Source organism: Ascaphus truei, chromosome 4 (assembly GCF_040206685.1).
Source record: "Ascaphus truei isolate aAscTru1 chromosome 4, aAscTru1.hap1, whole genome shotgun sequence".
NCBI classification, from domain to species: domain Eukaryota; kingdom Metazoa; phylum Chordata; class Amphibia; order Anura; family Ascaphidae; genus Ascaphus; species Ascaphus truei.
This window is the reverse complement of record NC_134486.1, coordinates 264,867,970-264,883,041: the sequence shown is the minus strand read 5'-3', so window position 1 is coordinate 264,883,041 and position 15,072 is coordinate 264,867,970. Positions and strand designations below refer to the sequence as shown.

At 44.1% G+C, this 15,072-nt stretch overlaps 1 protein-coding gene across 1 annotated transcript in view; it reads left to right on the top strand.

Annotated features, from left to right (window-relative positions):
* The first annotated feature begins 10,179 nt into the window (after window positions 1-10,179).
* Window positions 10,180-15,072, top strand: part of MDN1 (midasin AAA ATPase 1) — a 120,703-nt gene continuing 115,810 nt past the window's right edge. Inside the window, exon 1 of the mRNA XM_075597454.1 lies at window positions 10,180-10,368. Coding sequence (XP_075453569.1) covers window positions 10,282-10,368 — 87 coding nt within the window. The 5' untranslated portion in view covers window positions 10,180-10,281. The remainder of the gene's footprint in view (window positions 10,369-15,072) is intronic.

The window sequence follows — 15,072 nt, the reverse complement described above, 5'->3', positions numbered from 1 at the left end:
CTACAGTATACAGTAGTAATACCCCCCGCGAATGCTTTATGGTACAGTATACAGTAGTAATATAGTTCAGTATATTGCAATAGTACTGTATGCAGAGTGCTGTGCTGTACTTAGTACTGGACAGTAGTTAAAAGTGTGATTTTACTGTACCTGTAAAATTATTCCTTGTCATTACAGAGCGTATTCTATGATAAGGGACGCCAACAAGATCAAAAGAGTGGACCAGGCATAGGAATGGATCGAAAGTGGCGAGACTTTTCAGGATGTCATCTTTACTGATGAGACAACTGTAGCTCTTGAGAAATTTGCCACTTTTGCATGCCGCAAAAAAGGACGCCTATCTCTGAAGCCGCGTCCCAAGAACCAAGTGAAGATGCATGTGTGGGGTGCAATCTCTAGACGTGGACCAGGATGCATCATCATCTTTGAGGGTAAAATAAAGCACAAAGTCACATTCTGTGGCCTTATGCACTGTACAACTGTAGTGTACAGTATTTGGTACCCTAATGTTACATTTTTCTTTTCTTGTTCCAGGAATCATGGATAAAGTATTTTTCCAAGAGAAAATAGTCCCCCAGATTGTTGAATACATTAGGCATGATTACCCATCTTGTCACCGTTTCTTCCAGGACAATGACCCTAAACATACCGCCTCTTTTTACCATATTCATTCGAGTGGTATCAACTGGGTTAAGACGCCACAGGAGTATATTCTCCAGTGTACTGAACGGTAACTGTTTCTTATTGTTTTACACTGTTTATATCTTTTTAACTAATTCATCTTTCCCCCCCCCCCCTCCAATTCCAGATCACCAGATTTGAATCCCATCGAATTGGTATGGCATGAGATGAAGGATTATATCAGAAAAGTTGTGAAACCGTTCAAAAAGGATGAATTAGCAAAAGGAATAATGAGTTTCTGGAACGACATACCGTACAAAGATGCAATAACTATATTGATCATATTGCTAGCGTGTTGCCCATTCTTTTACAGCGTAATGGGCAGGCCACCGGAATGTAGTAAGGTACTGTACTGTAGTAAGGTAAGTACAGGTACAGGAAGTATGATACAGGTAAGTATGGCACTCAAAATAACCATTTTATGTCAGTCCTTCCTCTCTACTTTCTACTCTACAGTATACACAGTACAGTATGTACACTGTACATTACATTTGTTTTAGACGTGTGTGCTGTCTAACCTACAGTACTATAGTTATAGTTATACATGCAAGGCACGCAAAAGCACAATATTACTCTGACAATCTCCACCAAAATACATCAAACCCAGCTAACTTCTGGAAGGTTATTAACAATATATTCCAGCCTCCTAACCATCAACAACCAAGTAATATCACTAAGGGGGATATTACTCTGACAAACCCCACTGACATTGCAAATGCATTCAATGATTACTTTGTGGGGTGTGCCACTAACTTATTAGTGAAACGCAGCCCAAACCACAAACCTGAATCTGATCCTGGGAGTGCCCACATAGCCCCACCCCTTCCCAAGACTGCCCACAAGTTTCAATTTGGCCCAGTATCTGAAGAGGAGATTACAAAAGCGCTCCTCAAACTAAAACTAAGCAGCCAATGCGGACCTGACTTGCTACAATCTAGGTTCCTACGACTTGGTGCCCCAGCCATTGCCAAACCAATTGCTTCCATAGTCAACTCTATCCTGTCTGCAGGCCATATCCCTAAGACCTGGAAAACTACCAGAGTTCTCCCAATCTTCAAATGTGGGGACAAAAACACTGTCTCAAACTACAGACCAATCTCACTTTTCCCAATTCTATCCAAAGTCATGGAAAACTGTGTCCACTCCCAATTAAACGACTACTACACCAAGACAAATTTCCCTAGCCAATTCCAATTTGGCTTTCATCCCAAACACTCCACCGTAACTACCCTGCTAAAAGTTTGCAATGAAATCCAGTGTGGAATGGAACGGGGACAACTCACTGGTGCAGTATTCCTAGATTTTGCAAAGGCTTTTGATACAGTTGATCATGCTATCCTGCTTAACAAACTCCAGAGCTCTGGAATAGGGAAGCATGCTTTAAACTGGTTTCAGTCCTATCTATCAGGAAGATCCCAACATGTGTCCATCTCAGGCTCTAACTCCAACCCCCTGGATATCACCTGTGGTGTCCCGCAAGGCTCTGTTCTGAGGCCCCTACTCTTCTCAGTGTTCATTAATGATCTTCCCACAGTTTGTAAGGAAGCCTCAATACACATGTATGCAGATGACACAATCCTATATGCACACAGCCATAGCCTCTCTGACCTTCAACACATACTTCAGTCTGACTTTTTGAGACTCGAAAACTGGATTTCCCAAAACAAACTGGTTTTAAACACTGACAAGACTGTAACAATGGTATTTGGGACCAAGACTAAATTCTTAAAGCTTCCAGCGACTGAGCTCCATATTAGAACCAACACTAACACCACCCTAACCCCTGTCACTAGTTTTAAATACCTGGGCTTATGGTTTGACTCCCACTTAACATTCGGAATGCACATTGATACCCTGACAACCAAGACCTATGCCAAACTAGGGGTACTTTACAGGAACAAATCCTCCCTTAATCTCCTGGTCAGAAAGCGTGTCGCACAGCAGATGCTAATGCCAATTATTGACTATGGAGACAGAGTATATGGCACGGCACCTCAAACCCACCTTAGCAAACTTGACACCCTCTACAATTCAATTTGTCATTTTGTTCTCCAATGCAACTACAACACACATCACTGCGAAATGCTCAAAGAACTAGATTGGTCATCACTAGAGTCTAGGCGCAAAGTTCACCTTTCCTGTCTTGCCTTTAAATTCTTTATGGGCAAGCTACCCAGCTACCTGAACAAGCTCCTCACCTCTACCACATGCAGCACCTATCACCTGAGATCTGACTCCAAAAGACTGTTCACAGCCCCAAGGTTCAACAAAGTGTCCGTCCGCTCCTCCTCCACTTACCGTGCACCCCAAAACTGGAACAATCTACCGGAGACTCTCACATCCACCACCAGTTTAAGTTCTTTCAAATCTAAGGCTGTCTCACATTTTAATCTGGTCTGTAACTGTTACATACGCCCATAACATATATTTTCTTTAACTGTGCATGCAATGTCTTGTATATAATGTACACCCTGTTCATTTATGTAACTGTATTTGTAACCATGTATTATTTGTCTTAACTCTGTGCCCAGGACATACTTGAAAACGAGAGGTAACTCTCAATGTATTACTTCCTGGTAAAATATTTTATAAATAAATAAATACAGCATATAGTTATAGTACAGTATACTGTATACAGTTTAGTATAAAAATAAATAACAATACAGAGCGCAAACTGAAATCCTCACATACTGTACAGTACTGTATATATAAGTGACTTAGTGCAGCCTTAAAAAAAATGGCTAGACAGTACGTATAGTCCAATATTGTGAAATACTCAATGCCTTTAATGCACTAATCCTGGTGAAATAATTTTCCTTTTCAGAGCTGCAACACTACAGGAAGGGGGGGGGAATGTGCAAACGTATTGTACTGTGTGAATACTGGAGTAATAGTCAGTAATTTGCCCTAATCCCCCCTCTCTCAATGACAAAAGAACTACAGAATGCAATGCAGAAGATAAAGACAAGATTGTAAATTTTGAAGAAGAGACGACCTACTGTATTTTTGTATTATTTATTTTTCCTTGATTATCCTGTACAAATAAAATTGTTCCTTCTTTAAATTTATGAGACTCATTGGAACCCCCCCACACCCAAATAGTATACATTACAGTAGAATTACAAAGGACATGAATGTTAGAATGGCAAAATTTGTTAACATATCAAAAAGATGGTTCACATAATGGTTTATTAAAATCAGTCCTTCAATAAGCCCATGTCGAGAAAAAAAAAGGGATGTCTCTTTTTTTTTTTTCAGACTTGAAATTAACATTGAATGTGGAGTCATTCTCGCCAAATCCCCAAGAAGGGCTTACTTATCTCAGTTAAACAAAGCCTGGAACATAATGAATGGCTCTGGGGGAGGTGTCGATAAGCAGTTCAATTCACTTTGGTTTGTTAGGCTTTGTGTGTGTGTGGGGGGGGGGGGGGGAGGGGGGAGGTGCTACTATTACCGTATACTGTTTCACTTTGCCAGTCCGAGTGTGTATGCAGGATTATTAGTACAAAGAAATCTTTTGAACAGTTCATGTTTTGAACCCCCCCACCCTGAAATAAAAATGACAGTATGCCACCCACCTCATCAAGTACAGTATACATTACTGTAGAATTAAAAAGCTAGTGATTGATTGTAGGGGTGTACCGAGTACCCGGAATTACCCAGTGTGACGATAGCTTATGACAGGCTGTAATTTACACCAAATATATATAATAATATATACATACACTGGCGACACACTTTATTCGAGCTCGGCTAGTCCCACGAATTCGGGTATACCCGGGTGTATTGAGGTTTGTGACTGTTTTCTGCCCGAGTGCATTGAGGTATTTTCCAGGCAGGGATTGAAGCATTTTATTCCCGCTGGCTGCAATACTGCACAGTATATATATATATACTGCATTACAATTCATGAATTTATGCCATCTGGTAGACACGCGAAGCATTGCAGCCTATTAAATCCTAATCATTATCATTTAACAGATCAGCCGCCCGTCAGCCAGGCATGAACCCAGGCTGGGAAGGCAAATGCAACGGGGCTTGTCAGAGGTGAGGAGCGGCGCATTCCAGGTATCTGCCAGGTACATACTGGGTATTTGCTCGAATAAAGTGTGTCGGTGCAGTATATAACTGGGTTGAACTGGGACGAGACTTAGATATGATAAAATATAATTTATTCCTTGATAAAGGTGAACACAACAGATTATACAAATAACAGGCAAAATATAGACACTTACTTAACGATGGAAATGATGAAACAGTCACATCTGGACTGGCAGTTCATACAGCACTCTTCATCATCCCAAGACATTGCATAGCATTTCTCTCAGCAATCAAGCGGGTATAGAAGAACGAACAACTAACAACTAACACAGGACAAAGGGTTGACCACAGATTATATACCTTTTGTAACCCTATCTTTAACATTAAGTACAGGTGATTGGTTTTCAATTACCTGTAACCACTCACTAACCTGGGAACACATTTTGATACCTGCCCCCCTGCTAGTTGGCACATGCGCATTAGCACTCTGGGGTCTCATTTCTATAATCCCACATTTGCATCAGGAATGCCAGCCAGTCTACCAAACGGAATATCTGGCAGGAAACCCTTTGTTGTAAGGGGTGAAATGGGACACTTATAGCCTGCTCTGGTTTGAGTCATCTCCGCCCTCCTGTAAACAGTGTAGGTGATAAACTCCTTTGAACAGCACTTCATTTCTAGACATTGGGACGCCTCTCTGACCATCTGCTACCTGATGGCCAAGGGAATTTCCTCTGGTTTTTATCCATACCTTGGGACACAGTATTAAAGATAAAATACAAACATATTAAAATATCCGGTTCCGTTGGGTCCAGCAGGTCCAAACTTCCCAGTTCTCAATGCCGGAACTGGGACACCATATGGTCCAATTTGCGACTTGCTATGACCCTCGGAACCGGAGTTACACAAATACACCTTAAACCGTTTCCTATTTTAATACAAAAATCTCCGCTGTAAATTAAATCACGGTTTTTCACTAAATCCCCATTGAAAACAACGGTCTTCGCCGCCATAGACTTTCAATGGCAAACCGCCGCCGTTGGCGGCTATGGGAATCCGCCGCCATAGACTTTCAACGGGGCTGCGCCGCCGTTGAAGTCAATGGGGGTTTTCAGCCATAGCCGGTCAATGGAGATTGGCCGCCATTGGAGTCTATGGGAAAAGTCCCGAACTTTCAAGGGGGTCCATACTCCGTCGGGTTGGTCCAAGAGGGTCAAGGATGGTTCTGCAGCGATGCCGGAGCAGTGACTACAGGTACCCTAAACCCTGATCCTCTGGACCCTCCGGAACCGGAGTTATGGATTCCTAAATTTCAGCTCTTCACACTTAGACGTTTTCTTGAGCTGTGTCTGCCGCCGCCATTGGAACCTATGGCGCGACCCCCTCTTCTCGGTTCGACCCTTATCGGGGGTCCAGGATTCGGGGACCCGGTTGTGGTCGAGTGGGGGGAGGTCTAGGAACTAGGGGCAAAAAGAATTTTATTTCTAGGTGCTCTAGAACTGTTTATTCCCACGCCACTTGTCGTTGAACTTGGCTAATAAGTGATCAAAGCTCTCTTTTAGAAATTGTATCCGCTTTGCGGATTTGCGGTTTGGACGGCAGCCAACTCGTTCCCGGAAAGCTCCTTCGAAGAATCTCCATTGAAGTCAATGGGCCCTTTGACTTACAATGGGAAACCGCCGCTCCTCCTCTCGGACGCCATCTGCTGGTCTTCACAGGAAATAGGACCAAAACAGCAAGATTCGCCATTAGAATGCATTGAGCCCTAATGGCGGCCTATGGGACCCTGCAAAATGGTGCCTGAAAAGGTGGGAAAATTACACAAAGGGCTATAATCATTAAAGAACTATTAACCCTTGTACTCCCGGATGAATCCTAGTGTGTGTGTGTGTGATGCAGACACTGATATAACAATAAAACATGGGAACAGGGGAATACACATTTTCAGGTTATAACAAGGGTTAAATCACATTTCTGGACCTCAGCCCAGTTAACCCCTTGTCTCCCCGGTGAGGTCAGGGGATGGCCAAATGGGGTGTAACCACTTTAATCCCGGGCCAAATCCTCCCCATCATCACACCCAGTAACAGGCACATTTCCAGCTACCTGGACATTACCCGGACCCGGCAACTGAGAAGTTGGCCCGGCGCCAGGTAATGTCAGAGTATCTGGAAATATAATTACTTACCTTTCTGCCGGTGTGGGACAGCAGGATTCTATAGCGAAGGAGGAGCGGAGGTGGGGCGGACGGGAGCGGAAGTGCGAAGGTGGGGCGGCGGAGCGGAGGTGGGGCGGGTGCGGAGGTGGAGCGGGCGGGAGTGGAGGTGGGGCGGGTGGGCAGGTGCAGAGGTGGAGTGGTGGTGGGGCGGGCATGCAGGAGTGGTGGTGGAGCTGTGGTGCGGGTGGGCCGGAGCGGAGGTGCGGAGATGAGGTGGAGGTTTAGTGCTGCTGCTAGCGGGCAGGAGCAGATGTGCCGTGGTGGCCCAGGCGGGCAGGAGCGGAGGTGGAGAGGGCAGGCAGGAGCGAAGGTGTGGAGGTGGGGTGGGCGTGGGGGAGGAGCGGAGGCTCACTGTTGGGGCGGGTGCCCAATAGGAATGCTCCATCTCCTGCTCCGGTCATGTGGTTCCCAGGCGGCTCACACACACACACTGCTTACCTGCTGCGGTGCTGTGTAAGGGATTCCTGCTGTCCCACGCCGGCTGAAGACACCTCCGATGCTGCCACCGCCACAAGACCTCTGCTGCTTGTCCTAGATGTCGCCAGGTAAGTGTCAAACCGGGTAGCCGGTCGTGTAGAACCATTGATTTTGGCTGGGTACCCATTACCCGTTTTTTTTTTAAATTGCTACCCGGTACAACACTAATTGATTGCAAGAATGGCAAAAATTGTTAAACCCATGTTAACAAAAAAAAAAAAGGGATATCGCTTTTTTTTTTCAGACTTGAAATTCACATTGAATGAGAAGTCATTCTCACCAAATCCCCAAGAATGTGGAGTCAGTATCACACTCATCCGGGTATGCAGGATTATACCTGTACCTGTAGTTCAAAGACATACATGCTTGCGCCTAAATGTCATGACGCATATGCGTTTCAACAAAGTTCCAATGAGACATACACGCATGCGCCTAATTGTTATGACACGCATATGTGTTTCAACAAGGTTCCAATGAGACATACACGCATGTGCCTAAATTTTATGACACGCATATGCGTTTCAACAAGGTTCCAATGAAACATATACGCATGCGCCTAAATGTGATAACACGCATATGCGTTTCAACAAGGTTCCAATTAGACATGCACGCATGCGCCTAAATGTGATAACACGCATATGCGTTTCAACAAGGTTCCAATTAGACATGCACGCATGAGCGGAAAAAATATTTTACATTCGGAAGAAGAGACATTGTATTACTCCTTTTCCCTTTATTATCCTGTACAAATACAACACTTAATTCGTACAAAATACTTTTGTTACTGTATGTGTGCTCATATGTTTAATCTGTGTATGGCTAGGGAGCCTCAGAAAGGACTTCTTTCCCATGTACACTGTACAGTATGAAAGCGTAACGTTAATCTTCAAATTACAATTACAGACACTTGAAGTACTGTACTGTACGGCAATAAAAGACAATTGCTATAAAAATTTTAAGACAACTTGCGATTGCCCACTTGAGTTTCTCGACGATATTGCAGACAATGCTAAAATGCTATTTTCTGCACTCAATAAACACACGAGTCAACGCGCGTCTTAAGGCGGTACGGTTGGAAGAAATCACGCGCCATGACATGGGTATTCTGAGGTATATAACACGTGAAGTGTTCGAATAACGGCCGCTGCATCTGTACGTTTCTAGCTGCCTACGTGTATACGCGGCTATCTCATTTTTTTTATCTCTTCAATATCTGAATTTTAGTTCTTTAGTTATCTATTTTCTTACTTCTATCTTTTATGTGATCTGTTTAAGGCTGAACTATTTCTGAATTACTTCTTCTTTTATCTGTCTACCTATAATGTAATAATATATATAGTTTGTTCTTGTTTTACATAGCGCTTTACAGAGACATTTTGCAGACACAGTCTTGGCCCACTAGAGCTTACAATCTATATTTTTAGTGCCTTAGGCACAGGGAGATAGTGACATGCCCAAGGTCACAAAAAGCTGACACCTCGTTGGCCCACATCTGTCTCCATATTTATTTCCCTAACTAATTATCTCCATCTAAATAAATATGTATGTAGTTATATTGCCTATCAAATGCTATCCTCTCATGTTAGGTAATTGACTATATTTTAACTTATTATAGTAGTAGAGTACTGTCTGTGTGATGCACTGACGCAGCAACACACTGGTACTTCGAACTGCTCCCAGCATGGAACCTTGATTTCAAGCATTTACTTCCCTCATTCCCGTTGCTCCCTGGGACTTCTGGCTAAGGTGGACAACATTTTTAGCCCTCCCGGCCTATTTGGGTCGGGGTGTCCCCTGGCACAAACTATGCACTACGGCTGGTCACTGTCCCTCTTTGGAGGGAAAACGACAGGGCGATTAGGCTCTGGCCGAAAACCAAGAGACTTGGACTTTCTTGCGGGCCTTCTGGCCAAAGGGAGGAAGAGAAGGACGTTCCGAATCCTAACAGAGGCTAGCGCCAAAGACCTAGGCCTACTGGCTGACGATTTTTGGGGAAAAGTAACAAGGGCTTGTTCGACTTCGGGAGGACAGTATCAAGGGGAACTTCCCAGCCACTGAAGTGACTTGGTACAAGGGTGAAAAGAAAAAAAAAGCTGTCTGTGAGTAGGTTTACGGGCTATGCACCAAAACCCAGGCTGTGCTAAAAGCTGTGTAATGCATCGAGGCAAAAGCTGACATTCTGTACTCATTTGCATGTCATTTCCCAGGATCCCTTGCTGCAGTGGAAGCACTATATGCTAGGTAATGACGAAAAGCAGGGTTGCAGACCTGTCTAAGACATGTGAATGTGCTCACAAGTGATATTTTTATTTGCTATATGCTAACGGTGGAGGGGCTTTCATCACCTTTGTCACCCACCATAACGTAAATAATGTGTGGTAGATACATACATGATGGACGTCTCCAATGCAAGGTATCTCAGTGTCTTCTGTTTTTGTAACCTATAAAATGCCCCAAATAATAAAATGTGATACTTTGGCAGTGAAATAAATCACGTTATTTTTATTCTACAGTAAGAGGCTACAAAGGTGTGTGAGTCCCCTAAAAATAAATGAAGGCTGCTTCTGAGTAACAGTACTGCTCCTGCCCCTTCTGTGTGCTCTGTTCATCACACAACGACCCCTTTCTTTATTAGGGACACTCACTGCTCTGTTAATTTAATTTCAAAACGTGCAACGCGTTTTCTGATCACACTTGTGAGTGGGACTGTCACGTGACCCTGTGTGCATGGTGACCGCGGTGGAGTCGCGCAGTGGTGACGTAGGGCTGGACCCGGAAGTGTTTCCTTGCGCCCGTGTCTTTCCCCCCACGTGTGGAGCTGTGCGGGTGTCTCTTGTACACTCGCCGGTCTCCGTCCCGGGGACATGGAGAACTTCCAGCTCAGCCTGTCCGGCCTGAGAACCATCGCGCAGAGGAGCGGCGGAGACCTGAGCAACTACCTGTCCAAGCAGGTAACAGGCAGGAATCCCGACCTGACCCCCTCCCCCAGCCTGATACACCAGCAGCATCACCCGGGGGGCTCCCCTGGAGGGGTTAACATACTTCTGGTTTATCGGTGGTGTGATGTTTTGAAGCGAATGAGAAGATGTATCATAGTGGTTCAATAGATATATAAATGTGTGTCAAAGGATGTTGAGGTTCGTCAAGTATTTCCCTCTGCTAACGAGGCTGTGTTCACATCACTGATTTTGACGAAGTTGAGGTGCTTATACTCTGGCATTAAAAAAAAAAACACGCAGCGGGTATGAGTAGATGCTAGTTTACAGATTAAGGGGCCATGAATGTTGGATTTGCACTATCTCACAACTCATGGATTTGGAAGAGGCGATATACCCGGTGGTAAAATAGGAAATAAAGGTTTTATATACAGCCTTATTTAACGGGCACATAAATTACACTTGTTCAGCCCAATCTTTACCCCAACCATAACATGCCACTTTTTCCCTAACCAGCATTTTTTAATCCCAATATTGTGGAAAAAAATAAGTCTACTAAAAAGGGGGAGGAAGGAGATTATACACTTTGGGTGGATTTTCTAAGAGCAGATAAAAATGAATGATGCAGAAGACACAGGCTACATCTGCACCATGTAAATCCTTAAAGGAGCGTTCTAAGTGAAGTGACCCCCTTTATTTCAGCATTTATGGGAAGCAGGGGTTCTCTGAGAAGAACAGTGTTCATTTCAGCTTCAGGTGCACCCTGTTTCCTGAGAGAGTTTCCGGTTAAATTGTTGCAGGTTTCAGTCCCCTGATTAAAACCTCTATTTGATTCCCCTGGAGGGGACAGTACCAGAGCCACTGTCCCGGGCAACTGAGACAAACCAGGGGGTCCCCAGAGCGTATATGAAAGTGGTTCAGCTCTGGAAGCCTGCTTCTTATGCATAATGAAAATGGGTTAACTGGTCCTTATGTTTATTTTGTTTTTGGTCTTGTTGCTGTTCTGCATGTATTACTCGAAATACAGGGAATGATGGAACAGTACAAGACAGAAATATAAGAACAGCAGACATTACATGTGAACATAGAACCGTGGTTTCCAACCTGTTTTTGGTTAAGGAACCCTCTAATTATCATCTGAAACTCTGTGGAACCCTCTATAATAGCGCATCTAAGATCAGATGCATTGTAAGGAACCCCAACCCTCTCTAATAGCACGTCTGAGATCAGATGCATTGTAAGGAACCCCAACCCTCTCTAATAGCATGCCTGAGATCAGATGCATTGTAAGGAACCCCAACCCTCTCTAATAGCACGCCTGAGATCAGATGCATTGTAAATTCTGTACTTGGTACAATTTTCAAAGAACCTCAAAAACGACATAGAACAGGGGTGCGCAAAGTTTTTGGAGTGTGCCCCCCTGTCTGGGAACTCCAGCGATCACGCCCCCCATGGCATAGAACCCAACGTCAAATGACGCTGCAGGTCATGTGACGTCATGTCACATGACCCCGTAGCGTCATTTGATACGCAATGTCATGGCGATGCATCACGTCCCACGATCTCACGGCGTCAAATGATGCCACGTTGCTATGGCATCGCATCACCGAAGACCCGGCTGGCAGCAAGTAAGGGAGTCACAGAGGCCTCGCCTCCCCCGGCGTTTAATTTAAATGCCTTGGGGAAGGGCGCAAGACCTCTGTAACCGCCGTGCCCCCCTAGTTTGCGCACCGCTGACATAGAAGATGGTAATCATTGACCCAGCCGTTTATAAATGTAAGTAATATGTTGTGCTACTTGAAACGGTAGGTGTTATAAAGTGAAATATGATGAAGAGTGCAGGGCCTTGAGGAGTCATGCATGTAAAGATCAATGTAATTCAAAGCTAGCACAGGGGTTTAGAGAATAGATACACGGCTAAGTTAGGGCTGTTCTATAGTGGGCGCGCGGCAGTTATAGTTGGCTGTGGTTAGTCGGCCTTTCTATAATAGGGCCGCGCACGGCAGTGAGCGTGGAGCCGGCCTTCGGGGGGGGGGGGGGGAAATTGGGGAAAGAAAGTTTTCGCGCCGCTGTTAGTGTGTGTGTGGTGTATATAAAACACAAAAAAGGGCGGAGGAGGGGATACAAAGGAAAAAAGCAAAGTTAGTAATAATGCAAAATGTAATATCACAAGGACATATAACACATAAATAATAGAGAGGGGAAGGATCACAAGATCAATACGTCTACTTCTCAGAGGCACCCATCAACACGGGGGAAAACCCCCCATTCAGACACACCAAAAGACCTCCCTACTATCTGTCAATCCAAATGAAAAAGGAAGGCAGACATGGACAAGACAAAAGCTGCTCAATAGCACAGATGTGACTAAACAATAAAACACAGCCTAAGCCGCATAGAGTCTAACAAGCAAGCTTATCTTCAAGGTATAGATTGGAGCCCTTGTGGAGTTGGGAACAGCAGCTTCCGGGTATCGTCATCACGATCTGGCGTCGCAGCGTGATGACCTCAATATGTTTCACCCCCAAATGGCACTTCAGTGGGTAAAGGGCCATGTGGGGGTGAAAAATGTTGAGGTCTTCACGCAGCGACGCCAGATCGTGACGACGATACCCGTGAGCTGCTGTTCCCAACTCCACAAGGGCTCCAATCTATACCTCGAAGATGATAAGCTTGCTTGTTACACTATGCGGCTTAGGCTGTGTTTTATTGTTTAGCCACATCATCTGTGCTATTGAGCAGCTTTTGTCTTGTCCATGTCTGCCTTCCTTTTTCATTTGGATTGACAGATAATAGGGAGGTTTTTTGGTGTGTCTGAATGGGGGGTTTTCCCCCGTGTTGATGGGTGCCTCTGAGAAGTAGAAGTATTGATCTTGTGTTCCTTCCCCTCTCTTTATTTGTGTTATATGTCCTTGTGATATTATTAAATTATTTTGTATTATTACTAAGTTTGCTTTTTTCATTTGTGTTCCCTCCTGTTCCCTTTCTTGTGTTTTATGTTTCTAAGTGACCCTGTTGATCACGGGAGCAGCGGAGAGCCCTTACAACATTTTTGGGGAGTGTCTTTGGGGATAGCGTGCACTGAATCCTTTCTGTGTGTGGTGTTAAGAAAGGGTTTTCTGTATGATTTTAAAATAAATCTAAAAACACATTTACATACGCAAGAATACACACACACACACACACACACACACACACACACACACACACACACACTTACCCAGTGACGCAAACACACACACTTACCCAGTGACGCAAACACACACACTTACCCAGTGACACAAACACACAGTACCTTCCAAGACTGTCGCTCACAGCATACACACACACAAAGTGTGTGTGTACACTATATTACGGGCCTTATCATTTTGTATCAGAAAATCCTGCAGGAATGTAATGGTAATGCAGGAATACTATAAAATACGTTTTACCATTTGAAATTTTTTTGTTCCTAGCAATCCAGCCCTTTTTTAAATGTTGTAATTCAATTCAAGAGATCAATTGATAAAAAATGTGCCTCCGTGGGAGGTAAAAATAGCCGCTGCCATTCACATTCATAAAGACAGTTCGCTCACGAAGTAGTTCACTACGAAACGTGAGTAGGATTGTTTTGCTGTATACTGGACACTCTCCTGCAACTATCACCGTGCTTTTGACCTTGCACATGCTGCTTATGTGCACAGCTGCACATGCTGTTTGTTTTGCTGATTATTGAATTGGCTGCCACGGACTTGAGGTGACGTCATTACCCTGATCCATGATCGCAACAGGGTGGAGGTCTGTTGCTGACTGACGGTTCCAAGCTGAAGTGGGTCAAGCGGAGTAGGAGAGGTTTGCTCCATTGCTGTCTTCATTGTAACACTGTGGGTGCTATGTAACGGACCTTACTACACTAACGTGATTGGATACTCTTGCTGCAACTGGGGTTAAGTTTCCTGCCCGGACTAGGAGTGTATGCTGAGGGATGCTCACGAAGCAAGTCGTCAATCTCCAGAGTGGTTACATGTACCCTAAACATGTCCTGCTTTTATGATTAATTTATCTTGTACGTGCAATCATTTTACATTTTAATTTTGTCACAATATCAGTACTTTGCTACACTATGAGAGTCGTGCGCTGTGTTTTCTCTCTTTTTTGCATGTTCCCTGTGTGATGTTGAGCCATTCACTCGGAGAGGCTGCAGACTCGCCACGGATGTTAAAGGTTTTTTTTTGTATCTTATTGTCATCTCAATTTATTTATTTCACATTTAGGAACACAACATTGTGTCCCCCTAAACCTTCATAAGTGCACTTTTAATTCACAACTTAATTTGGGTTGTAAATTGTCCACAATAATTTTTTTTTATTATTATACCAAGCTGCATTCGGTGTGCAGTTTATTGTTTTTTATTTCTCTGTATGTGTGTATATATACACACGTGTTTATTTTACAACTTGGGAAATTACACTTTTGATGGTATTGGAGCAAAAAACAAATAAAATAATATTGGCTCAAGTAGGGGTTTGTCCACCAGTGTTTCCCAGCGCCTGATTTGCACCGCTGCTATCGGAGCATGAAAAGTATGGAGAAAACGGGAGACTGACAACCTGTTGACGCTTTTGGGAGTATCTACTAAAAAGGACTCGTGGGGAGTATCGCCAAGTACTAATGTGGGGTTATCGCACCCCGATCTGCTGTAATCTGCCGGTCAAGTCATTGGCAGTTAGCGCAGATGAG